This window comes from Lathamus discolor, chromosome 3 (genome assembly GCF_037157495.1).
Source record: "Lathamus discolor isolate bLatDis1 chromosome 3, bLatDis1.hap1, whole genome shotgun sequence".
NCBI lineage: Eukaryota > Metazoa > Chordata > Aves > Psittaciformes > Psittacidae > Lathamus > Lathamus discolor.
The window spans coordinates 149157786-149185141 of NC_088886.1; the positions used below are offsets into that span (position 1 = coordinate 149157786).

The 27356-nt window shown below is 40.7% G+C and overlaps 1 protein-coding gene across 2 annotated transcripts; it reads right to left on the minus strand.

The window, feature by feature from the left end:
* Positions 1-4: 4 nt before the first annotated feature.
* DHX32 (DEAH-box helicase 32 (putative)) lies at positions 5-26971 on the minus strand. 2 transcript variants are annotated; one of them, XM_065672464.1, is made up of 11 exons: positions 26694-26971; positions 23767-23960; positions 22164-22536; positions 18945-19190; positions 16456-16555; positions 16193-16351; positions 5790-5981; positions 3984-4097; positions 2642-2832; positions 1624-1805; positions 5-320 (listed from the first exon to the last, which is right to left on the minus strand). In XM_065672464.1, the coding sequence occupies exons 1-11, from the start codon at positions 26961-26963 to the stop codon at positions 134-136; spliced, it is 2208 nt and encodes a 735-aa protein (XP_065528536.1). In that variant the 5' UTR covers positions 26964-26971; the 3' UTR covers positions 5-133. The 2 variants fall into 2 exon arrangements, with proteins under 2 accessions (XP_065528536.1, XP_065528535.1); XM_065672463.1 differs by having other exon boundaries at positions 3984-4133.
* Positions 26972-27356: the final 385 nt, after the last annotated feature.

The following is a 27356-nucleotide window of genomic DNA, read 5'->3' on the forward strand; positions in this document are numbered from 1 at the left end:
TTTCTGTATGTTTCTTCTGTTAAATACATTTATTTCAAAAGTTTGAAATGATTTAATGGATTAAGATGGAGATGGATATTTCATGTACTGCTTTTATTTGTATTTGTCCAATATATGATGGTTCAGTCTGAATTCACTGAATAATACATCTTTGTTCAGTGGGAGTGGGAAATTGTTCATTTTCTTTGTCATCATCAGTTTTCTGTTCCTCCTTCATGGCTGAGGCAGGTGACAAGTGATTGATCACCTCCTGCAGAATATCCTTGCTTTCACTGGGAGGAAGATTGCTAAAGTAATACTGAGGAACCAGCTCCACGAACCTGGTGAGGAAATAAGACAAAACATTGTGAATATCTTTTAATTGAATTGGAAATGTTTGAATAGCTATTTCCAGGCTTGTACAAAAGACATCAGCAGCATGCTACAAAGCTGGTGTTTCAACTCAAACAATCTGCAAGATGTAGTAATAGTGTGCGGTTTTGGGAGACTGACAAGGTACTCAGTCCATGCTTCAGGTGATGTTCATTCAGGTCTCAATGCTGCCGATTGAATTAAATAGTAATTTTTCTGCATTTGAACATATTTGTGGTTCAATAAAATGATAAAAAAAGGCTTTCTTAGAAGCATTGGAAATAGAAAAGATAGGACAGTGAAATGTATATTCTTGATGTAAAGAGATTTTTGCAGAAGGAAGACTAGTCTTCTCTTGAATCCATAAACAGTTGATATGGAATGATTTAGGTGGCTGGGTACATAAAATATGTCGAGAAAGATTTGCTGGAAAATAGGTTTTCAGGGAACAGAGATTTCCAGTAAGATTAATCTATGAGTACACTGCTCTGTTAACTCTTCCTTGATGCTTTTTTTTTGCTGTATATTTTACCTTCTAAGAAACTTTTGCCACTTCTCAGGTGTTTTTTCAGTGGATGCATTGATTACAGTTACAATGGCGGTACCTGAGCAGATCAGCACGTTAAGAAATACAAAAGGCTGGCTTACATGATGTTTTGGTTTGCATGAAAAGGATAGTGATGGTGTGAGATCACAGTTCTTCCCTTATTTAACGGTTGTGAGCTGTAATGCAGTGAGTGTTCTGAATGACAGAGCAGACATCAAGCAAAGCTACACACAGTGACATAACAATACTGGCAACAACGAAATTACATTTATCCCCCATATATTCACTAGGGAATATGAAAAGTGTGAAAAGCAACAATTTCTTCACCCCTGCAGCGATGAGAGCTCGGCTATTAGATCTTGGGCAGAAGCTGTTCCCTGTGAGGGTGCTGAGGCGCTGGCACAGGGTGCCCAGAGAAGCTGTGGCTGCCCCATCCCTGGCAGTGCTCAAGGCCAAGTTGGACACAGGGGCTTGGAGCAAGCTGCTCCAGTGGAAGGGGTCCCTGCCCGTGGCAGGGGTTGGAGCTGGATGAGCTTGAAGGTCCCTTCCAACACAAACCAGGCTGGGATTCTGACTGGGTATTTTTTATGACAGAGTTAAGGGAGCTGCCTTCTCCAAGCATTGTTCTCAATGTGCAACACATATCTTTATCAATTTTGTGACTTAAGTTATGCTTTTGTGGTAGAGGTATGGCTGAAGAAACAGTTTCATCATTGTTAACTTACAGATCAGGTGATATCTCGGAGACTACTCGGATGGAATTGTCTTCTGATATACTAAACTCATGGAATAAAACCCACTCTGGAATCTTTCTGCTGTTATAATAAGATGAGAAAGGATGAAGCTGGGCCACTTGTCTGTGAGTTAACATTAAGTAGTTACCTGAGCCATCTACATCACGAGCAATCTAAAAAACAAATATGCAAGAGTTGCCCATTACTTCATTGGATGTAGAAGATGTATAGATCATTGTTTGCCTATTGCATTAAAACCAGGAATTAAACTTGCATTCAGATACTTTGAACTGGAGAGCCTAATATCAGTATTCTTCCCAAATATCTGTGGGAAAGAAGTGTCTGGATACTATGAAAGGAGCCTTGGAGTTAAAGAAATTGTTCACCTGTATAGTTGAAAGGAAACTGCAGCAAATGAGGGCAGGCTTATACAGTAATTTCTGAACTTGGCTTTGAAGGGTCTGTATAGAAACTGATGTATTAAAGGATTGGAAGGCTTTAAAACACAATGTGCACCCCTTGAAGTAGGATAGTTTGGATGGGTCATTTTATTAGGTGATGTGAAGGAAAGCATGTCTTGAAGTTGAAATAAGTCGATCTTATTTATGTGTACAGTTACAGTTAGGGTACCTCCTTTGACTGAGATGAAGGAAGCTGTATGTTGTGTGTACCTAAACATACTAAGTTGGTTCTTGTTTTCCAGGACATTTTCACAGCAACGACTTTCAGTGTCAGAGAGAATAAGTTAAAGAGGTTTCTGAAGTGAAATAGTTCTTTGAGTGAAAGGCATATTGACAGTTTTCCTCTTGCAGTGAAGTGTGTGGGCTTCATGCTGTGATAGCTGAACCCCAGAGAGAAGATTGGAATTGGCCCAAGTGTTTGATACACTGGAAAAAAAGGCTTTTATCCTTTCTGCTGAGCAAGGTTTCAGTATCTAACTTGAGTTCTCTGAAAGCATTCTGTCTAACATAACAATGCAGTAAGATGAAACCACAGCATTTTTCCTTACGTGCATAAAGTAACCAGATAAGAGAGATTTCTTAATGTTGAGTATATTTTCTTTGGATCCAAAGTCCGGTTCTGAAATGGGAAGTTCAATTCGCTTCATTATCTCCACTAGTTCAGCTCTGATAATTTCTGCCATCCTCAGTGCAGAGCTGCTTAGAAAATAATCACGACACCATTTCTCAGTGCTGTAGTCTGTGGAGGGAAAAAGAGGTTTGGCTTAAAGCAAAGTCTTACTGATGAGTACTATCCATGGAGATACTGCTCTGTGAAATGTTCTTTGGTGCAACAGATCAAAACAGTAAGCGGCTGCGTCAGAGCTGTCAATACTGAGGTAGCAAGAGCTGTATGGACAGCTTGGGCTCACTGATGTGAAGCGAGGGGCAATACTTGATATCCTTAGTTTTACAGATTTGAAACTGTATCTTTCTGAATAAAACTATGCAACATCTCTTATTTGGTCTGTAAAGGGTAAAAGGAGTAGCAGCTCTGCTTCCAGGCTTTCAGGATATGGAACTGGAATCACACCTATAGTGCTAGTGATGAATGATCCTGCATGCTGGGAAAAGACAGGTTCTCTTGCATCTCTCCAGCATTCAGCATGACTGAACATGAAGGAACCTTACTGTCCTTTAAGCTTTTACTTAGCATAGGCAAATTCATCGCTCCTCTGCCTAATTACTGGGCTTAGGCTAAATGAACCTGAGCAAGATGCTTGCGCACAGGGAAATGCTGTGAAGAGCTTCTGTCTCCTGGCTTCTATTTGGTTTCCTGTAAATCTGAACTTTGATTTTTTGCCCTTTAAACTTTCTTTTAGGTTGAAAGCTATCACAAAACCACCAGAATTGTGAGGCTGTTGGCGGAGCCCAGCCCCTCCCCTGTGTTTGTGTTGTTTTACATCTTAATCCTGGATTATGTGCTGTTACAGGAAGAACCATCATTCTGGTTTTGTACAATGTCACTTCAAATGACCATTGTAATAGTGTTTAGGTATCTTTGTTGCGTGATGTATGCTGTCCTAGGTCATTTTCGGCTAGTTAAAAACCTGAAACTAATACTCATTTGTACTGGTTAGGCCAGGTTGGATGGGACTTGGAGCAAGCTGCTCTAGTGGAAAGTGGTCCTGCCTGTGGCAGGGTGTTGGAACTGGATGAGTTTAAAGTTCCCTTCCAACCCAAACTGTTCTATTTATTCTGTCTCTGTTTTCTCCCTGCAAGTCAGCAGTTCTAGACAGAATCATTCAAAGAGGGCCTATGAACTAAGCACCAGCAATGACAGCTCAAGCTTTTGTTTTGTTCCAAACTGCTTACAACTTGCTTCACGTTGCATGCTCTGGGTACACTTACATTGGCTTGTGGAGTTTGTGCTGGCTTCCTTGAAGGCGTTGAAGACATTGATAAGAGTAAAGTGATCTCCTGCAGGGTGGGAGAACTTTCGCCAGCAAGTAAGAGCAATCTCTTCTGTTCCAGGAGGTGCGTGTAAGAAGCAACAAGGAGCTTAGGAAAAACATCAAACCAGTGGTTATTAAGGCACATGGGTGCATGCACAAGTACTAACTCCATTGGAATTCTTGTTTATTATGTTTCCTCAGTTCCCTTTAGCCTTCAGTGGATTGCTGATAAAGAACTGAATCTGTTGCATTCACTAAGGTCTTATTTATATGGATGTCCTTTCAATCTCATTTAGTTAATTTTTGCCCTAACACAAATGAAAGTGAGCAGTTTTCTCCTGCCAAAATGCTTCAGAATGGCGTGATCCAATTTATCCATAATCCAAGCATGTGGTTTCTTTAATGTAGAAAGAAACTACATCTATGGATGTAACACCTTAATTTGGTGCTGTATGTTGAAATTTGTGCCTCAGTGCATTTTACATGTGTTGTGGTGCTGTGCAACGTAACTGTGTCTTTCGAGATTGGTTGAGCTTTAGGAAACCTGAGGTGTGCCTGTGCTCAGTCATTGACGTTTGTTGGACGTGCTTAAAAACTTTATACATGTTTTGGCCCACAGTTGAAAATCAAGCCAGCTTGGGCATAGAACCAGGTTGTTCCATAAAAGCAGCTAAAGCAGCTTGGTGCCTTGTGGGTTCATGTCCTTGCTGCCTAAGACTGCTTTCTGGGTCTAGGATATCCCCTGTGGGTAGAGGAAAGTAATGCCATACCAAAATACAGGCAAGGTTAAGTGGGTGTTGAGCAGTCAATAGCTTTCGGGTGTTGAGCAGTCAATAGCTTTCAGGTATTAGATCTTAGGCAGAAGCTCTTCCCTATGAGGGTGCTGAGGCGCTGGCACAGGGTGCCCAGAGAAGCTGTGGCTGCCCCATCCCTGGCAGTGCTCAAGGCCAGGTTGGACACAGGGGCTTGGAGCAAGCTGCTCCAGTGGAAGGGGTCCCTGCCCGGGGCAGGGGTTGGGAGTGGATGAGCTTCAAGGTCCTTTCCAACACAAACCAGGCTGGGATTCTATCTGCTCTGTCCTGCACTGCCTGGTGGGATTCCAAGAGGTCGTCATCATTATTTGCTGTTTGAATTTATAGAGTCATTGTCCTCTCAGTTATCCTAAAATCTCTGTGCATCTTTGATGTATTAAGTTTTAAATATCTGGGGTTTATGTGTTGGTTTATGTGTCTGTCACATCTAACGAAAAGCTCTACAGATAACAACCCTACCCAGACTTCATGTGCGCAGTCTTTGGGGCCAGCTGGTTTGTCTCAGTGTTAAGAGCAGAGGATCCATCAGGAAGGAATGGTACGGATGCTTAAGGTTATGTTGTTTGTATAAAATATCTGATGTGAAGAAACAAGATCACAAAGTAATTCTTTGTGGCTCAACAGTTCAACACTATTCATCATTAGAACTTCCTCTAATTTGCTGCTCTAGTCTGTAACAAATGTACACGAATATGAGATAAGAAGGTTCATTTTGAAGGGATGTTGTGCTTTCTGACAGAAGGTTGGAAGCTAATGGGGCAGCCAGAGCATGGAAATGGTGTGCTACATATAAATTCATTACTTGCTTTTCAATGCATGCTTAAAGTCAAGACTTAAACAGCCAAAGATATTAATTTTCTTGAAATAAGCGGGATGTGAATAACAGAGGTTTGTCTTTGGGTTGCGCTTGTATGAAAGGGGCACAAGCCAAGCAGTAAGATGTGATTTACCTGTTACCATGGCCGCAATGGTGAGCATTTCATCAGCACACTCAAATTCACATGAAGCCAGAATTGACTTTGACAGCTGTGGATCCAGAGGAAATTCCGACATAATAATTCCAAATTCAGAGAGGTTCCCATCATTATCCAGGGCTGCAAGATAATCGAGGTCTTCCAGAGCCTGCATCAGGCTTTCAGGAGCTGATGAAGAGCAAAGATCATTTAAATTCTTGAGAATGACTGCGTATGAATGAGGGGCTGAATTCTCATTGTGGTTTTTCAGCTGTGTAATTCCTGAGTGAAAATCACAGAATCATAGAATAGTTGGGGTTGGAAAGGACCTCCAGATCATCCAGTTCCAACCCCCCTGCCACAGGCAGGGACACCTCACACTAAACCATCCCACACAAGGCTTCATCTAACCTGGTCTTGAACACTGCCAGGGATGGAGCACTCACAGCCTCCCTGGGCAACCCATTCCAGTGCCTCACCACTCTAACAGGAAAGAATTTCCTCCTTAGATCCAATCTAAACTTCCCCTGTTTCAGTTTTAACCCGTTACCCCTTGTCCTGTCACTACAGTCCCTGATGAAGAGTCCATCCCCAGCATCCCTATATGATAAGGTCAGCTTCTATCATTTGACAATGAGCAAGATGAAAAGTAATAAATGAGATGAGTGGGAGGTTGGGGGCGTTTTGGAGGAAGAGAATAAGGGGTAACAATTACAGGGCTGCAAATAACTTTGTTGGTCTTCTTTGTGTCAGAGCAGGTTCTGTCTAAAGTCCAGACACAGCGTTGGATACTTGCACCCCATGTCAGAAGCTCCTCCCACTATTGGCATTGTCCAGGTATTTTTGTGTGTCCATGTTCATTCCTTTTAAAGAGGGGTGGTCGCATTTGAGGGGGGCTGAGGGATACACAACAGCTCTAGGAAAGAGGATTATAACCAGAAGACAACCATTTGCAGAACGTGTAGCTGTCTCATCATTCTCGCACGTGTTTGGAGTTCACTTGGTTGCCTTTTTGTAGTTAATATTGTTTTACGTAGTTTCTCATGATATCAGAAAAAAATGGGGACATAGAAAAGACAGTGTCTCCCTAGCAATTGGCTTTACTTTCTCACTGCATAAAATTCAATGTTCCATTTTCCCTTCTTATAGGTTCTAACTTCCTTAAAACCTCCGTAGGTAGAAGTGAGAACAGTGAGGCAGAAAAAACGATGAGTGAATATAGGAAAATAATTAGGTAGGCTGAGAGACTAATTTGGGTAAAAAGTAGGAAATAAATGAATTTGGACCACACAATGTGCAAGGAGCATGAGTAAAAGACACTGAACAGAGGCAAACATGAAGGAAATCATGAGCTAGTGTTTAAGATGGGCATCTGAGCAGTGAAAGCAGAGGAGAATGAAGACTGAAGTGATGGGGTTTGTATCTTAGACGTTAGATGAACCCAAGCAGAGGCCTGCCAGGAGTATTGAGTAGGGAGATCTTCTCCTGCACATGTTGAACATTGAGCTCTCAGGATAAAGTAGTCCACATGTGCTTTTTCTAAAGGCTGCTGGACTACCAGCAATGAATTCGGTTAATTGTGCAGTTGATTCAGTTTTGATCAATGGTATACTTAATTTATTCTATGAGTCCATAAGCCATAGTGTTTTCTTCCTCTTTCATGGATGACAGCGAATACAGTCAACAAGATTTGAAGAAAATGGCTTATACACACAGACATGAATCTGCATTTTTAATCAGCCATCATTGCATCTTATCAGATATTTCTTAGTACGCCAAAAGATGGCATTTGCAATAGCTCTTCTGAACCTCTCAACTGGATGGGAGTAAATACAAAGGAGTTTGACAAAGACTCTTCTTTCTCATTAAGCATCTTCCTGAATTTCTCCTTTACCATCTTTTTTCCCACTACTTTGTGCTTTGCTGCATCTGAAGCAGTTGCAGGCAGAAACGGCTTATGTATCCCCTAGCCCTTTACTATTAATGACTGCTTTTTCTTTTGGTAAATGGTGCCAGAGGAATGTGAAGCCTTATTCTATGATTTTTCTTCAGATTTCGAAGGGGATTAATTGAAGTGTTTTCTCAGCAACGCTTTGTTCTACTGAAAGAACAAACCTTAACAGTTGCAGTGTATAGATAACATGTCTGAAAGGACAGGATTAAGCAAATCGGTACTTAAAATGAGAACTTGAGCAGGTCTGTATGAAATACGTTGTTGATGGAAGTAGGTCCCTTTGGCAAAACAAGCTAGAAGAGCTTTATGTACAACCATGGTAGCTTCAGGCCTGGGACTACAGAGGGTGAACCTGAAAGCTGAGTAGAAGTTGTCAAGCCTACACTCTCTGAAGTGTAGCAACAGCATGGAAGACATTGAAGTTTGTGAAGTGTGAAGGCTCTTTCCTCCCAGCTCTTTCCAAAGGTAGATTTCTATGCCAGTTCTCATTGTAATGGTCAATATTTTCAAGGAGTGCCAGCTCATTTAAATTCATACCTGCTCTCCTATCACTGCAGCAACTTTCTCCTTATTCCAGTTTCAGGAACTGCTGGATATTTTCTCTCTGGTTTATGGATAGCAAGTTAAATTCTAGTATTTGGTAGCGGAAATTGCACTACAGCGGGACTTGGCTTCATCTCCAGCCTAACATACCCAGCACTGGGGACACTACTGACTGCACTGACAATCTTACAGGCTTCTGTGGACTGCTTCTGTTTGCATATTAATGTCCAAAAGTCTAATAACAAATCAAACCACAACCACAGCTACCCCCCCCCCCCCCCAGCAGGGTGCGTGTTTGTTCTTGTATCTTCATTAGTGTATGACTAGGAAGAAGTTCTTGCTTGAACTAATTATGAAAGGGAACCTCTCTTTGGCAGGCTACTCCAGCATCATGAAGATTAAAAGCAAAGCAAGCCTGTAAGGAGCTGGTAGGTCACATTTAACCATAACGCCAAGCGCTTCAGGCACTCTGCCTTCCTGCGAGAAAATCTTGAGTTTGGGTTTTTCCTTTGCTGGCAGTGAGCTGGCAGTCTATTGCCATCACTCTGTAATCGACTGCTTATAATGAAATCAATACAAAAGTAAAACGGGAAGCAAGGAAGCACCTGCTGGTTTTAACCCTTTTCACAGAATCCCAGCCTGGTTTGGGCTGGAAGGGACCTTAAAGCTCATCCAGCTCCAACCCCTGCCACGGGCAGGGACCCCTTCCACTGGAGCAGCTTGCTCCAAGCCCCTGTGTCCAACCTGGCCTTGAGCACTGCCAGGGATGGGGCAGCCACAGCTTCTCTGGGCACCCTGTGCCAGCGCCTCAGCACCCTCACAGGGAAGAGCTTCTGCCTAAGAGCTCAGCTCAGTCTCCCCTTGGGCAGGTTCAAGCCATTCCCCTTGGCCTGTCCCTACAAGCCCTTGTACTTATGTGAAGGGAAAAGATAGTTTGTTAATTCCCCTTTTATGAGCTTCTCCAGAACTTCTCCAGTGTGTAAATCTGTTGGTGCTGTGACTTCACTTCATTTTGAAACACTCGCTATTTGTTTTTGGATAAATTCTCTCAGGAGTCTGTAAATTCCTGTTAAAACTGTGGATCTGCTTCATTTCATCATTAGAGTTTATATCTCTGCCTGAACAGCGCTAGGGGTTTCTGTCTAGGGTGAACGTTACCATACACACAAGGTTTAGTAGGATAAAAGATGATCCCTTGCCAAAACTAAGGCATCTGAGAAGAAAGTGCTGAGGGAGTTTAAAGAAGTTAAAAGTAACAGCTGATGAAGAGTAAGAGACAGTGATGGGAAATGCGTATCAGTGAGTGAAAATACAGGGAGATTAAAAACAGTCATTCAGACATAAAGTAATTACTAGGAAATCATGGGAAGCTAATTTCCAGAAACCAACAAAGTGGTTTGTGCTAGAACTTACAAAATAGATGGTTATATGGCAGCCAATTTCAGTCCCCTGATAGCATCAGTAATTTGCGTGTTTATGCCCTAGAGTTGGTTGCCTTGAGATTTATCAGCACAAATTACTTCCCTAGTTTGCTGTGAGTGTTATAAAGAAAAGGAAAAGAAGACTCCTGGTGTTTTATTGTGGTAGAAAGGACAAGATAGTAAAGCAAGATTAGAGCAGGTGAAGGAGCAGTAACAGAGAAATAGAGCTTTCAGGTATGGGTCTGTGTTTTTGAGGGACTAGATTAATAAAAAGGCATTGTAAGAGCAGCAAGTGCTCAGTTGAGTGTTCTCTACGGTATCGTTCCTATTTAAATCCAAACTGTGATGAAACAAAAGTAGTGCAAATATTTAGGTAGGAAAAGCTCTTCCTTAAATAACAGAAACCTGTATTGCCCTATGGTGATTTCTAGCAAGCATCATTATTTTCAGGAGTCCTTGCCAACACCAACTACTGCTGCCATAGGGGGCTTTGCAAGTTGACTGCTGCTTTCATGGGAGCAGAGTTAAAACAAAGCCTTGAAGATGTGTCTTGTGCTTTCAACAAGAAACTGTCACATCCCTGGGAGTTTAAAAGGTATCTTCTTGTCTGATATTTCTTTTCCCTTGCTTGTGCTCTTTGGCTGCTTAAGACTGGGCTGCTCTGGACCAGTTTCTATATACACATCCTACTCTTGGTCATTCCGAGGCTTACTAAAGCAAATATGTAACTAAATATTATAGTTAGGGCTGAAATCGTTTATCTGAGAGTTTCAAGCTGATTTAAAATGATATTCCTCATTTCACAGTTCCTCATAACTTTGACATGACAGCTATGTTTCTACAGGTAGCTGCACCTTTAGTCTTTCCAGTATCACATCCTACATGGCTGAAATTGAAGTGCCTAAGGTGTTATAAAATGAATACAGAAGTATTATTCTTGGTGCATAAGGAACCAAGTGATTCAGTGATTTGCCCAATGCTCTGTAATAAGTGAATATTGGAGACAGGGATTGGAGATCATTAATTCCATGATTTTTAATAGTGCATTTAACCACTACATCGTGCTATACATAGGTCTACAGGTCGTGTGTTCTGGTCTCCTACCCTGTGAAAATGTTGAGTTTGTAAAATATCTTTTCTTTGATAGATCTTTGCTTTCCAGAGAAATAACTTACAAAGTTCAAGCTGACATGAACGTCAGGTGGAAGGATGTTGTCTTTAAAGAGCTGATTCACTGCCTGGCAAACTGCAGGTTTTTCCAGCTCCTGTTAGGCTTAACAGCGTGAAGAACTGCCAGAGTAATTACTGCAGGGAGAATAGTGCTGGGGAATGGTTTATTCTGTTACTGTGTTTTAACATTGCTGCGTGGATGGCAAACTGAAGATACGGAGAAATGGAATGCCAAAGGTTTTTATTCTGCCAGGACCAGCTTCTGTGTGCAGATTTCGTCTTGATTCTCCTTTTTCCCCTCTATAACTTCTGAGGTAGGGGTTTTATGAGTCTGTCATGCTCTGAAGCCACCAATTCTATAACCATTCTTTGAAATTATAGTTGATCATTAAAAATTACTTTTCTTTGTAGTCTTCCCATTCATCATAGAATCACAGAATAGGTTGTGGTGTTGGAATGGTGTTGGAAGCTCATCCAGTTCCAACCTGCTGCCACGGGCAGGGACACCTTCCACTGCAGCAGCTTGCTCCAAGTCCCTGTGTCCAACCTGGCCTTGTCATTTAAAGATTATTAGAAAATGGCACAAAATATATTTTTAATCAGTTTGCTTTCTTTTATTGCTCTTTGTAAATGACTTGAGAGTCCAGCTTTAACAGCACTAGGCTACCCCTTCTCAGTTTAGGGATGCCCTTTATGGTACCAGTGCCCTGTTCTAACCAGTTGCCTATGTTGAGTGTGGTGTGTGCTCAGTTACTACGCTATACATACTGCCCTGATTCCCATTCCTGATGCCCCTTGTCGGATGGATATGGGACTGTTGCTAAAGGTCAGGGTGTCCAGCCTATACTTTGCTTCCTGAGGGATATTTGCTGTCTGTTTCTTATCTCATTCAGTTCCTTTTATGCTTTTCCACGATTTGTGCAGGCCAGACTTTGAGGTACGTGGCCATGTCCATGCTATTAAAGAGCCTTTCATTGGGAGATACATAATACAATTCAGTGCATTAAATTCAGAAATTAAAACATCAAAGAATCAACAAGCGAACTTAAGGTACTAAATCTGCCATGAAGGGATCTCTGGTGAGCAGATCATACACAGCACATTTGAGTTTCTGTCTTTGACAGTCTGTTTCTAACGAACAAATACACAGACGACTTTTGTTGCTGAAACCATTTGAAATTATATCTATTTATACAACTGTTGTCATTATGGATATTGTTCTCAGTGGGGTTATAATAGCGTCGCTCTCAAGCATCACGGTACCCATGACCATCCACTGATAGTTTAAGGTGAAAATTGTTTATGGTAAATCTGCACAGATGCTGAATCTGGAAACTGCCTTCGCCTTGATTTCTTACGGGATTTTTCCATGGCTTCATCCTTATACTGATTTTCATAGTTTAAATAAGGACTTTTCCAGTGATTTACAAAAAACACGCAATGTTGCTGCCATCCAGGGGAAAGGAGCACTTTTGTCCCATTATATCACACAGTAAAGACGTGGCTGATTAACTGATAAAAACGTAACCACATCCTTATGACAGTGGCACAGGAATTGGAATAATGCACTTCAGCACTGCAGTGCCAAATATGTTTCCAATGGCCCATGGATTCTGAAGATGGGAACAAGGCAGCTGCATTTGCTCATCTCGATGATAGCGTGAATTAAACACGTCAGCTGTAAGCCTGACATGTTTGTTGCTTTCATAGTGCAGTAATGAGTCAGAGTTAACCCAGGCTTTTATTTTTCCTCAAAGAGCATCAGGAAAAACCCCTCGTGCACATTGTTGCTGAGCAGAAAGACAATGTTTTACTGGTGTGAGTGTTGTTTCTTTACTTATCTGCTCTGGGTTCTGTCCTTCATGTGCAGGGAACGGACAGTGAAGTACATTTCTCTTTGGATTCTTGCTATGAGTTTCAGTGTACTTTAGGTATGTTTGCTCACTTGTGCATGGCCATATGTGACTCTGTCATCTCAGCGAAGACAGCATTTTGCTTAGGAGAAATTCAACTTGGGTTAAAAGAAACCCCCAAATTCTCCACCTGTTTCAATGCAAAGAGAACTTGAGAATGTTTGCTGAACAGAAACGGTGCACAGAGTCATAGGAACCAGGTTGGAAGGGATCTCAAGGGTCATCTGGTCCAACCTGTCTGCGCAAAGCATGACCTACACTAGATATCCCAGCGCCTTGTCCAGCCAGATCTTAACAGTGTCCAATCATTGGTTGTTCTCATTGTGAGGAATTTTCCTCTTGTGTCCAGTTGGAATGTCCCCAGGAGTAACTTGTGCCCGTCACCTCTTGTCTTTTCCATGGGACTCTCTGAATAACGGGAGTCTCATCTTCCTTGTGGCCGCACTTTAAATACTGGGATAGCGCAGCATAGGAAAGCCTGTACTATGTGTGGCATGTGGGAGAGGCTGCAATGTGTTTACACCCTGTACTCAAAAGGAAATGAAGTCCAAGGAGGCAAAGAGATACAGAATATGCAAGCCCAGGACAAGCTGTGCTGGTGAGAAACAGAAAGGATTATTTGTGGTTTTTTAGTATCTGTGTGCTCTGAAGAGCACTTGGTATTTGGCCAGGTCAAACGAGAGCACACAGGAACCCTGCAATGTCTTTTTGTTTGCTTGTTTGTGGGGTTCCTTTTCTGGTCCAGCTGATCTTGTGCCATGCTTGGTTGAGAGTGGGCAAATTGGCTTTGTATACCTTGGTGGTAAATGTGAGTAAGAACTGTTTTGCCCAAGAGTTTTCTTAGGGTAAGAAAAGCCACCGTGCTTCTTTTGTGAACTTGGTTGCTCATCTCTTTCACTTAAGCCTGTATACCATCTCAGAGACCCTTCCTCAGCCTTTTTCATCACTTCAGGTTACAGAAGGCTTGTGCAATTAAGCTGACTGCAGCAAAGATAGTGAAGCCTTTTGGGAAAGCTGAAATCTGTTGCTCGAGAGAGGATGCTTTCCTTCTCTTTGCCTTCTCTGCAATACTCCTGCAGTACATAATTCAGAAAGGTGTAACATCTATTTGACCTTATGACTAGCAAAGAAAGACTTCAGGGCTACCCTTTAACTGGGTACCAGAGCTGGGCAGTAGGGACTTCGTGGTGTGACTTTAGGGTCAGTCTCTGCTTCTGCTGGAGGATGTTGTGCTTCTTTAGCCCCTGGAGACCAGTGTGCCATTGAGTGTGTGCAGCAGGTTGGGTCTATCTCAGCACAGAATGAGAAAACCTGGGCTTTCCCTGGCTGAGATCATTGGGCCAGAGCTCTCAGGAGGATGAAGAGTCCAAAAGGAGGTTTTATGTGCTCAAAAGCTTGAAATGTGTTTTGAGTTCTGTAAGTTGGCCTGATACAATAACTAACTCCCCTTATAAATTTGCTTACTTCAGCATTCCTGTTTCTTTCAAATGTGTTTCACACCAGGTACTTCAAATTGTCTGTATTCTGATAGTGTGAGCTTTATAGTCATCTCTGGAGACCTGGGGTAGGGATAGAACTCAAGTGTTAGTAAGAAAGAAGTTGCCTGCTTGGAAGTGGAAAAAAGGAAGTCCCAAGGCAAAGAAAGCCCATGTGGGATCTATCCTGCTATAAAGGAAGAGTTGTGCTAGACACTTTCAAATGTTTAATGGTGTGGGGCCTTGAGATGGGGAGAAGACCAGGACATTGGGTACTTTCTCATCTCCTTTCTGTGGACCCCCTACAGTGTTTGTGGGAGGTTTTGTTCAAACACTTTGTCCAAGCTCCTCACACTGTTTCAATAATTCCTCACACTTCACAGTACCTTGACCTTACACTTTTGATCTGGTTAGCAAAAGCTTTCTCATATCTGATGTCCATCCAAGTAAAGCTGGTGCTTTCATCAAATGTCTTTGCTGCTTTGTCCATGTCAGCGAGATGCTTTCTTCAGCTGCGTTATCTCAAAAATACAGACAAAACTTAGAATTCCTACAGCTGTGAAATCCTCAAGTGCCTCTAACATTTCATTCTCTCTGAACGCCAACTGCCTCCATTGTGCCTTTAAATCCAAACACACCAAATGCTTTTCCTAATGTAACTTCACTAATTCATTCTCAAGAGCAACTTTCTTTATCCAATAAAAGCACTAAAATGTCTGAGACTATATTTTCTTTTGTTTAGTTGCACGCTTTACACATTTGAATGGGAGCCAACTGTATTCCACAACCATTTTCCATGAAGGTTTCCGAAACTCAGTACAGGAGGTGACACACACAAGGTCCGTTTACTGTGATCCTCATCAGCCGTGGATTAGTTACCACTCAGACTGGCAACGTATTTCCACACGTCTTTTGGGAATGTTTCTGCTAAACAGGCAGACAGGGAAAAGTGGAATAAATCCTACTTCAAAATTCCACTTGCAATCTATCACAACAGCCGGAATTAAACTCTTTATTTCTAACTAATGGCAGTGCACAACATGTAGAAGACAAGCGATCATTCTTATTTCGTGTATGTAGATGAGGAAAGGGAGGATAATATAAGGATTATTCCTATTTGCACTGGAAAATCATCATAAATGAAGGCAGCAATAGGTCACATGAAACCAGTGAAATCAGTGCTGTTCCCTTCACTTTAATGGGCTTCAAATCAACAGCAGGACTTGCAATGGTGCTTAGGTTTTATGGTAGGTCAGAACAGAGAATACCCTACTATAGAAAAAGCCCTGAAATATTAACTCAGAAAAATGAAGCAAACAAGCAACCACTTTCTTCACACTCTCCTCTCAAAATCCAACATATTATTCTCTGTCTAGCATTGAAAGTTTATTTGGGTTTATGTTATAAGCAATATTGTCCCTAAGTAACAGCTTATTGTCAATATGAGGTGGGAGATGCTAGAGGATAAGAAGAAAGCTGATTTCCTCCAAATGTATCTCCTAGGTAACAACAGTAGTTTATTTGTGGTGTCAACTTTTGATTAAAGGAATGTATTTTGTTAGATAGCTGTACAATGCTTTCTGCAAAGGGACACAAATTCTCTTTAGTGGTCCAAAGAACATAATATCAAAACCTCGATGAGAAGATACTTGGAATATTGATTTTCTTAAATTTGAGGTTTTTTCATTCCAATTCCATTCAGATACTTTATGGCCTTTTCCTGAGCAAACAGTTCATACGCCCTGCCATTTTTCTAAGTGCAACTATGGTATTGTGTACTGTTCTAGCAGGTGAGTGGTAAAAGCAGTGGCAATATTACTACAAGTTCTTCAGTAAGGAACAGTAATGAGTATTATAGGAAAAAATTAATCTTTAAATGCAAAAGTAATAATAAAAACACGGAAAATGGATGCAACATCATTACCTGGCCTGCTTATGAAGTCACAGTGTCCAAAGCCTGCTATATCCATCCTCTTCAGGAAAAGCACCATGCTCGTTAATTTTGATTCCTGTATTTTGGCTGGTAGATGTGGTTTCATTTCCTTGCATGTAAATTCTTCAGGATACAAGCAGAAGATTTTTCCTGAAAGAGATTTCAGGAAAATCACCTTATTTTCTTTTTTGCATTGCATTGATTCTATGAACAGTTTGAGCTAATGGATGTAAATTTTGAGCTAATAATTCTACCTGATGAAGACATGCCCAGAATTTGTTTATGCATCTCTGCTCGACTTTTGCTGATAGGCTGCGTTATAACAGAGTCTGCTCTGATTCTAGGATTGTACACCTTTAAATGAAAGAGACATCAAGCATCAGATAAATAAGTGAAGACTACAAAAATAAGAATGATCTGTAGTGAATTTTTGTCCAAGTCATTTTACAGAAAGCATAGTAACAGGTTCATTTCTTTTTACGCTGCCTATGTCACCAGCTTGGAAATGAGAGCAATCATTACTTTGATCAATCGACAGACACTTAAGTTTTCAATAACTCTGTAAGTAGACTCAAAGAGAAATGTGTTTTTCTGAAGAAATGTACCTTATCAGAGCACAAAATGTATAGCATCAAAAAAGGTAATATATGTATTTCATATTCTGATAACATTTTGTTCCATAACTCCAGATTTTTATCTCAATACTGAAATCTGTCACCTCAGTGCAGGAGAAGAGGACTGCATCAAAGATGTACAATGCCCCATTTTATTCTTTTCTTAATTGTGCTTTGTTTTAATTAAGCTGAGGAGCTGATTCAGTCATTGTTCTGACCACCATGATGTTCATATGTGAGGCATTAGAACTGGTTGCCCAGAGAAGCTGTGGCTGCCCCATCCCTGGCAGTGCTCAAGGCCAGGTTGGACACAGGGGCTTGGAGCAAGCTGCTCCAGTGGAAGGGGTCCCTGCCTGTGGCAGGGGTTGGAGCTGGATGAGCTTTAAGGTCCCTTCCAACCCAAAATATTCTATGATTCTGTATAGAAATACAACATAAGGCAATTTTCTGGTCATGCCATCTGAATTAACTTTGTCTACTTTAATCAGGGTTTTAATAAAAGAGATAAAATGCGCTTCAGTGCAGGGGACAAACTTCTCTTCCTCCAGGTAGATTTATGATAAATCCCAGTTGCAAGAGTTACGTAGGATTTTGTTCTGCACAAAACTTTGCCTGATCCCTCTGTGTTCAACTGACTTTCACATCCAACCAGACCGAATGCGAATTTGACCTGTTGAGGAATGAATATTAGAGGACTACATTTCAGCTGTTAGGACATAATTAATTTAATTGAATTAAAGTGTAAAAATTGCATAACTGATAGAGGCGATTTGATTTGATGTCCATCAGGACTGTCTTGAAACTGATTTATTCCTATTGCTTCATATTTCTGATTCACAGAAGACTGGAAGCACTGGATTTTACTTTTGACTTCAGATTGCCGTGGAAGTGAGATTCATTTCCATCACGCAGGACAACTGTCATTTCACGAGTAAGTGGAGTTATGCATGGTCTAATTGAAACCCTTGTAGTCTTTTGTTTGTATATGACAAGCTTTTCCCTCTGCTTGAATCTGAGTTAGTTTATAACCCCCATATGAGAACCTTTAGTTTATCAGTGTTAGACACTGATTTCTTGCAATGAAAACGGAAAGTCCTGGTAGTTCCCAAGCCTTCTCCTGAGCTTCTTTCAAGGCTGATCAGGATTAATGATCCCTGATGCAAAATTTCAGGAAGACTTAACTTGAACTTTCATGATTCCATTCTGGATTATATAAAGAAACTGTGTTATATTGCTTCTTTTGCCCATTACTGGAATATTTATTTTGACTAGCAAAACACATAGGACAGTTACAAAGCCAGTAGTAGTGCAGCTTTCCAGTTTATGTAATGACTTGTTCGTAAGTAGTTACTCATTCTCTAGGACATCAGTTTTGTATAAATGAAAGAAGCGAGTGTGAGTGTTTTCACAGCAACAATAATCCTTCCTAAGATGGAGTAGGAAACAAGAACTGAGGACACACTTATAATACTTATAATGAGCTGTAAAAGATCAAGATCAGTTGCAGTGTTTTGAGGTAGTTGGATGGAAGTACATTTTTGAAAGGAGAACAAACAGTATTAAAAAGGAGTGGTTCCCTGTGTGAGCATCCCTTGGCATTAAATGAGCTGTGGCACTACACTGATTACTAAATTATTAAACAAAGGATGAAGTTAGTCTACTAAACCAGATAGTCTGCCAATAGATAGCCAAGAACCAATTGCATTTTGCTCTATCTGTAAGATACTGTAGAGATAATGAGGAAGGACTGATAGACCAAAATTAAGGTGAGGTATAGTTTTCAAATGAAACGTCATCGATTTGATGCCCAAATGAGTGGCAGTTTCAGCTGGGAGTGTTAACTGGGGTTTAGAAACCTGAAATTTTTCATTCTTACTGAATTTAGGAAGTAAATGTGATTTCTTGCTCGGTTTTTTTATGTGAGATCCCCATTAAAGTGATTTAAATTTTGTTGACTTGAATGTTTAAAATGTGATAGAATCTGATTTATGAAAGAATAGAGAAATATTTGGTCCTCTAGAAACCATTTGCATCAATCTATCAGCTGCACATTTCCCTTTCCCCCACCCTGAAACAAACCTTATGCACAGTTCATCTTTGGCATACGGATTCTGGTTAACTCAACTAACCTTCCTTCTCTCCACACCGACATCGATGACAAAGGTTACATTTTTAATCCAAATCAAAGACTCTCCAAAGCTTGTGGTGAGCAACACTTTCCGTCTGTATTTTTCGCAGGATTTCTGCTTGTCTTGATGCGGTTTGGGAATTAGGTCTTGTTTTGTGGGGTATAGAGGAACTGGGATGAGTTCTCCAAGGTCAGGGTTTAAATTGGACTGTTCTTGCCTGATCATTTGGTGAGCCTTTCCTATTTCCTGTAATCAGGAGAGAGATTAATTTTTAGTTTCCTCATCAGTATGAAAAACAAATCTCAGTATTTAATTTTAAAGCAACACTTTTATTCTAAAATTAATTTTAACTATGTATCAAACTATAACATTTAAATCTTACCTGATTAATAATTAAAGGGAAAAAAGGAAGGGAAGAGAAATACATATGAGAATTTACTGGCTGTATCCCCCAACTATAGACCAGGGAAAAGTTGAACTGTTTCATGAAATGTCTTTTTTCCTTCTGCAAGTTAAAAAATAGTATTTTCTAGCTTTAATCATATCCAAACCAACCTCCAGGTGAAGATAGATGGGCTACAAATACAGTGCAGGAGCAGCAAGGCTGAGAAATGATGAAACAGGCACTAAAGTTTACACCTATAGGAATATAGGATGCATCCACATCAGTGATTAAGTGCCAAAGAGTTTGGTGCAAGTTTGTATGCGTGTAGGGCTGATCAGTGCTGTAGCAGTTACTCAGGTGCCACACTGGTGTGCCCAAATTGATTTATCTTCTGCTGGAACCAAAGTTAGGTGCACAGGGTGCCCTGAGTGGCAGCTCTCTATATGTGCATAGTGCACCTCAGCGAAGCAATGGGATTCATAGCAGTCTTCCAGTGTCTGAAGGGGGCCTATAAGGATGCTGGGGAGGGACTCTTCATCAGGGACTGTAGTGACAGGACAAGGGGTAACGGGTTCAAACTGAAACAGGGGAAGTTTAGATTGGATAGAAGGAAGAAGTTCTTTACTGTGAGGGTGGTGAGGCACTGGAATGGGTTGCCCAGGGAGGTTGTGAGTGCTCCATCCCTGGCAGTGTTCAAGGCCAGGATGGATGAAGCCTTGTGTGGGATGGTTTAGTGTGAGGTGTCCCTGCCCATGGCAGGGGGGTTGGAACTGGATGATCTTAAGGTCCTTTCTAACCCTAACTATTCTAGGATTCTATAATGGGGTGACCTGCTCTGCTGGTCAATGTGTGATGAGCATGGATGCTCCTGGAATCGGAACAGGTCACAGCAAATCCCTGCTCCGACCGTCTCCAGTCCCTACTCTCCCCATCCCTGAAGGGCTGAAATGACAGAAGCCTGTGTTTGGGTCACTTGGAAACTACTATTATGTCCTTAGTCAAATTACAATACATAAAAAGATCAGACTATACAGAAGCATCCCTACTTTGCCTTAATTATTATATTTAAGAAGATAGAAGTGTCGTGAAGGTTACAATCTGGTTTGTGTTGATTTCCCCTTTCACCCCCAGTTATTAGTAATATCCCTAATCTGTGATAATGGAACATCACCTTTAAAACAAAATTCACAGGTCAAATATGAATGGTAGAAGGTTTCTTTTTTTTGTTTGTTATTCTAGTCTTTTTATATAAAATCATTTATGTGGTGAACTATTTCATTTGAATGCATAGAGAAATCATGCATAGACTTGTGCAGCTTGAAAGGGGTTTTTTTCTTCAAAAGCGTTTTTATTAGCAGACATCTTTCAGAACTGAAAAACCAGATTGAGTTGCTATTTGAGGGAGGGACTACATTTATAGCAGATATAGGTTGAAAGGATTCTATACAAATCCTCATAAAGATACAACAGTGGCATCCAATAGCAAGGCTGGCACCAAGGCAGCGCATAAATCTTCATGTTCTTAGTTTATTCGTATCTTTGTTCAGTTTAAAAGGCAGCTGAGTGCTGGAGAACAGTGAGCCATTAACAGAATGAAACTTTAAATCACAGTTAAGCAGGAATGCACGGGATGTGAACTGTGTGGTAACAGTTCTTAATAGTGTTCTATTCTTTGTGAGAGGGAAAACTATGTAATCTCTTAACAAACAGCAAGAAAGGAATTATTATTTTAGTATTGTGGGGGATTTGCCCATCTGTTGAAGCAGAAATAAAACATTCCTCGCAGTTCTTTGAAGTGGACAGACTCTGTTTTCTCTCTAGCACTGCCCCTATTTTAAATAGGGGAATGGATACAGAAAGTTTATTAGTTCATCAGTTGTAAAATTTGTGTCTATAAAGTTTACAAGTGATTATTAACACTATTACAAGTGCTACATACCCGCTCCCCTCTTTGCAATGAAAAGCAATAGTATCTGGGTAGTTTATGGTAGTTTATCTTTGCTTGTGAAAAGTCATTATCTACTGGAGCTGAGGTGAATTTGTTGTTCTAAAGCAGATTCAGTAATACAAAGTGGAAGGCTGGAGATCGCTATCAAGAGATAAATAATAATAGTGTTAAATTTATCATAATCTGAAGTCTTAAAATATATACTTGATGGGCAGATTGCTTTGACAGCTATAAAGGACCTGATAGTGCAGTCCTGGCAGTGGTGAATTTAGAGCGTCGATGCTGTCTTTAGGGGTTCAGAGATGCCCCTATGTAGAATAGCCAAGTCCATGCAGATTCCTGGATCATCTGCAACACCTCCGAAGTGAGGTTTGCCTCCTGCTGTTGTGTACACAAATGGTTGGGAAGTTTGCAGCCATAAAGGAGAATACACAGGGAAAATCCTTGTAGGCACGTCTAAGGTAAAAACATTCGTGAGCAGAAGGACATTTATACAAACTGGACCTGTGTCCCTTCCTGCAGAACAGGGATAACACAAAGTGTGTTATGCCCAATGTCAGAATAGCTGCAATATGTTAACTCCTGCATCTGTACCCTTGTCCCTGTATATTGCCTTTGCTGCTTTTTGTATCACACAGGAGGATGATGGCGTTTCCTTAAGGCTACAGAAAATCTGATAGTTCCTTGTATTAATGTATTCTGTACAGATAATACACTGTTATGTATACCATAACTTCTTTGTAGGGAAAACCTGAAATGATAAAACCTGCTGGCAGTGTCTGGTGTCTTCCATACCGGTATCAAGATATTATAGGTCCTATAAAAACACAGATGTAAATAATTTCTTTATTAAAATCAGACATATTGGAATTGGTTAATAACTTACTTGTTCACATGCCAGAAAGACGACAATGTCTTCCTTCTCTTTTGAATGGTGTATCTCAAAGAGCAGTCTTAGTGCAGACAGAAAGGGGTCTTTCTGAATGCTGCAAGAGTAGACAACCTCTGCTTGGTGTTTGCTTTCCACTCTTATGAGGGGGATGCTGCCATAATATTGTTGCATTTTGCTGGACATGTGAGGGGCAGTGAGTATTACCAGCCTTAGTTCTGGTCTTGATAGCAAGACATCTTTAAGGAGGGCAAGTAGCGCATCTGTTGCAACAGTTCTTTCGTGCACATCATCCAAGATGATAACACCGTAATAGTTCAGAAGAGGCGTAGACATCATTTCCCTTTGTAGCATATCATCTGTACAGTATCTGTAACAAACAAACAGAAAACTCTGTTTGAATATCCAAATGTGACTGTAAGAAATTAATTCAGGATCTTGGAGACAGTTTGGTCCTTTCTGTTCAACAAGAAAGATTTGATAAGAACAGAGAGTCTATTCTGTCGATGTTATCACAGACTCAACTACATGTTTAAATCTGAGCTACCTGGTCTAGTAGAAGATGTCCCAGCCAAGTGGTTAGAACTAGATAAGCTTTAAGTTCCCTTCCGACCCAAATCATTCTCACATCGTAAGGCTCTCCTCATTTTATCCGTATTATTCCCACTGATACTGAAAGTGTTTTAATTCTAATATTTTTTGCTCTTGCTCAGCAGGATTTTGGATTCTTGAACCAGGTTTCGGTGCATGAGAAGATAGGATTTGTTTCCCTTTCATATCAGGAGCAGCTGCAAGAAGATGTGCTGCACGATGAGGTTTACAGAGTGATTCTTAAAGGACGCACAAAAGGAAGAGCAGTAGAACTTGATCTTTCAGAAGTGATGAGTATCCTCTTCTCCACTGGTAATCAGTGGCTGGTTTAGGATCTAGATCTTAGAGTTTGTGCCTGACATATTAAGGAAGCAGGGAAAATAAATCTCCTAACTTTCAGAGAAGCTAAAAATCTGAATCCCTCTGTTGCTGCTGTCGCCTGCCTGTATTTCATATATGAAGTGCATTTCTTATCTCTTAAAAATGCTCTAAATGTATTTTTCCCCTTGTTACTGAATATACCCTTCTCTAGCCGTGATTTTTGATTGCTTTTAAATTCCAGCTTTACTCAGTGACAGATTATCCCATGTTCTCTCATGGCAATGAAGACTCCTGGAAAATAGAGAAAACACAAGTAGAATGAAGGTGCTTAAGCACTGAGGTGCTTAATGAGGTTTTGCACAGATGATAACCTTGCCCACTTAAGTCTCTACTACAATTTAGCGCAGAATACCTGCTTCAAGCCTTTTACAGCTTATGATTCATCACTAGATCTTCAGTATCTGCACTTTACAATATTATACACAACTTTACAAAGCAATGTTGGGGGTTTATTTTGTTTTCATACTGTATGTAAAGATCTTTGGCAGCTGTAGCAGTGCTCCCCCATGGTTGTTAGGTTGTCTGTCCTGACCACGTTAGTAGAGCAGTGCAACGAAGGGCTGGAGTGTTGTCAGCTGCAAACAACTCTAAGCTACAGGTTAGTTTGAATTAAAACCCGAACACAAACCTCAGGATAGTTTCTGTTGTGCAGCAGCTTTCAAATGGGATGAAATACCCCACTTCATGGCCAACATTGACATCCATTTCATCAGCTACGCGCAGTGCCAGCCGCACCGCTGTCTGCTTGTGAACCTGGGTGCATACGACTACACCGTGTTGGTAGCGAACAGAGAGGCAGTACTCAGCACACCATTGAGGGATCTGTGAGTAAATAAGAAAAGATGTGTCTGGTATTTGATGTGTTTAGCAGAGACTGTAATGCAAAAGAACTAGACAGAACTAGAACACCATGAGCTCCCATTGTGTGACTGCTGCACCGATCTGCCCTGATACATGTCAAGACCTAGACTTTCTTCCGTAGTCAAGTGCTGGAGTGACATGGGCTAGGAGGTTCTCCTGGGAATTTCTTATTTCTCAGCTGGACTCAGGTTAGTTTGAATATAGAGCAGAAGGGACAGAATTGGCCTCTGAGGAGCATGGAACATTGGCAGTGTCATTCTTAAGCATCTGCTGATGGATCCAGCAATGTTAGTGCAGTCGTTATCAGGGGTTTCTCAGCTGGCTCAGCAGTAAAGTTGCCTGTGCCTTATCATATTCAAGTGCTTGACATGAGAAACATGTCCTGGGAAGAAGAGGATTTCAAACTGACAGATGCCATGGTAAATACATGTAACTTCAGATTAATTACTCCCTAAGCAAAGACAACTTAAACTGAGCTGCTCCAGAAATGCATACAGTAGCTCTCTAATTTATATAGTTATAGTAGAAAATCCACACTAGAAAAAATGAATGTGTCAAGAGAAAGTAAAATTACATTATAAATATTATTGTAGTGAAAATATTAGGTTTCAAATCCTTGACTTAATCAACATACATAACCTAGGTGCATGAGTCACATATCACTTATTTCTCTATAGCTATTTATGTTTCTAGAAATGTCTAAAACTTAGCCAGCAATGTGTTAAACTTGTTTAAGGACAATTCAAATGGCTACCCTTTCTTAGCAAGGAGTTTAGTGTTACACAAAGCTTGTTTTGCGTAAATTAAAGTCAATCACAAGGGGTAAAGATTTTGCACTCCAAAAAATATTCCCAGCATGAGATAGGTGCGTACCCATTATATAGGAATGCAGAGTTTCCAGTGGGAAGGAGGATGTCTCTAGTTCCAGATGTGATCTCTAGCAGTGTCCAGCACAAAGTCTCTGGCAGATGTGAGATGCCCTGCAGCAGTAGTTATCCTACAGCTTTACCTGCAGGGAAGTTTTCTCCTTATCCCACTCGTAAACAGTATTTGGACTGAGAATTCTCTGCTTGCTGTGGTAACAGACTTAGGTTGTTCTATATTATTACAACAGAGTTGATAGTCCTAGTGGCTATTTGTGTGTTTAGGGTAAATTGAGATCTTGGCTTTAGTGTTGTCTTTTAACCTGAGTTCTGTAAAGTGTGTATCCTCTGAAACAGCATTTGCTCTTGGCTGAAGTGAGGGAAAGGCCGTTCCTTCTCCCTGAGGAGGAGCCGTACTGACTTCAATCCTTCATTCCCTGAGGACTTTTTTCACCTTCTCTTATGACCTGCCTGCAAATCCACTGTGTTTCTTTCCAGCATTAATCAGAACCCACACTTTCTAAGTAAGACTATGCATTGAATCCAAGGCAGGCGTTGCAGAGTTGATAATTTCCACTCGATGTTCAGGGTGATGGTGGGCAAAAAAAAGGATAAAATGGCAAGTTTAGAAATTAGGAAGCTTACACTTAGGAAGTTTAGACATTAGGAAGAATGTCTTTACTATGAGGGTGGAAGGTGTCTCTGCTTGTGGAACGGGGTTGAACTAGATGATCTTTAAAGTCCCTTCCAATCCGAATCATTTATGATTCTATGACTTGTCATTGTTAAGGAGAAGGCAAGGGAATTCTCCAAATGAGCAAAATAGTGCCTGGCCAAATGTAGAAGGAGAGATTTATTTCAGGTTGCATTAGTATTTTATCAGCAAGCCCTGAATATTTTGCACTTAGCCTTGGCCTCTCTGAAGGAAATACAGCTGTAATTTCAGTCGGGAAGGATTTCAGCTGATACGTTCTGTATTACATTTGAAAGCATGTATTGGATAGGTTTTCAGGTTGAGATGTGATGTGATACACAGAGCAAAAATTTACAGTGCACATACAGGTAGATGCAATAATATACAGGGTTTTTCTCAGGTTATGTGTGTATTTGGTTCTGAATTTTAAGCTATGGTAGTTAGTGCGTTTGGTCTTTAGTGTTCAGAAAAGGGTCGATATTTGTAAGTTTAGTATTTAGTAATAAGGAAGTTGTAGTTTGAGATTTTTGTTGGTGGTTTATGACACTGTTTCGATTAGAGCCTGAGAAGTGTCATTCTTCACTGCTGAGCTTACCCTTAAGCTCAAAAGACATCATCAACCAAATAAAAATGGTTTGTAAGGGAAAAATGTAAAGTCAGTGTCAATTGTTGGTGAGTATTTGCAGAATGTTATTTAAATACATGCTCTTATATTTTAAATCTGGTTTTGTCCACATTAATCTTTATTCACCTTCTGTAGTTCACTCTCCCTCTCTGTCCTTAATACCTCAGATTACTCTAAACGGCTGCACAGCTGTTTCTACACTGAGAACTCCTGAACTCAATACGTACATACACCGTGGCTGAACTCTTAACTGGAGGTTATTATATGGCAATACCATACTGCACTCAGCATAGCAACAGCCCACTACTAACAGAGAGCAGATACTAGTAGAATATAAATCTGGATATTGATACAAGTAAAGGGCAACAGCTGTGAATAGTAAATTCATGGCAAAAAGATTTTGCTGCTTTCAAAATATGTAATGTTAGTGAAATAATAACAGTAAGTGTGCAACATTAAATGTTCGAGTAATAATTAAACACACCCCCCCCAGCCAAGTATGTCGTACTGACCTGGGAGCTCTTGCCAGTCTTAGCATCTCCTGACACAATCACAATTTGATTATGAAGCAAACTTTCCAGAAAAGTCTGTTTCTCTTTCCATACTGGGAGTTCTTCTCTTTCTTTCAGGAGTTTATAATAACGGGAAGAGTAAGGCAAGCCATCAAAAGGATTAAGCTCAAAATCTTCTCCACATACTAGTATTTCCTCTTCATCACCATCGCTGCAGTCAAGTAATTCTGAGAAGCAGTGGATCTCTGGAGAAAGGCTTAAAACCTCCATTTTCCTCACATATATTATTCCCAGCAAAACCACATTAGTGATGAAAGGAGTCCTTTGTGCACTGATTGATCATTCAGGTCCCCTAAACCTGCGGAAATCCATTTCTGCTTGCTCTAGGATTAGTATTTCCCAGCTCTTCAGTTTAAAAGTTCAGTCTCCGGGTCCAGCTGCCTCCTTTGTGGTCTGTTTGTCACCCTTCAAGTGGTTCAATAACCAAAATGAGCCCCGAGGAAACCGGTTTTAAACAACCATCCAAACTCTCAAAAATAGCAATGATTAAACTGAAAGATGTTAAAGAGAAGCTGAGCAGCTTTTGCACTCTAGCAGCACGTCAAAGCCAGCCCATGAGCACTGGGCAGTATGTTTGCTCTTGGCTGCTACTGCTCGGCCAGG

Coding starts and splice junctions, on each gene's coding strand:
- DHX32 (XM_065672463.1), bottom strand. CDS start 26,963: ATGGAGGTTTTAAGCCTTTCTCCAGAGATCCACTGCTTCTCAGAATTA. Junction 19,191..22,163: donor TCTTTCTGGCATGTGAACAA/GTAAGTTATTAA, acceptor TCCTGATTACAG/GAAATAGGAAAGGCTCACCA. Junction 16,556..18,944: donor TCGGTGTGGAGAGAAGGAAG/GTTAGTTGAGTT, acceptor TTTCATTTAAAG/GTGTACAATCCTAGAATCAG.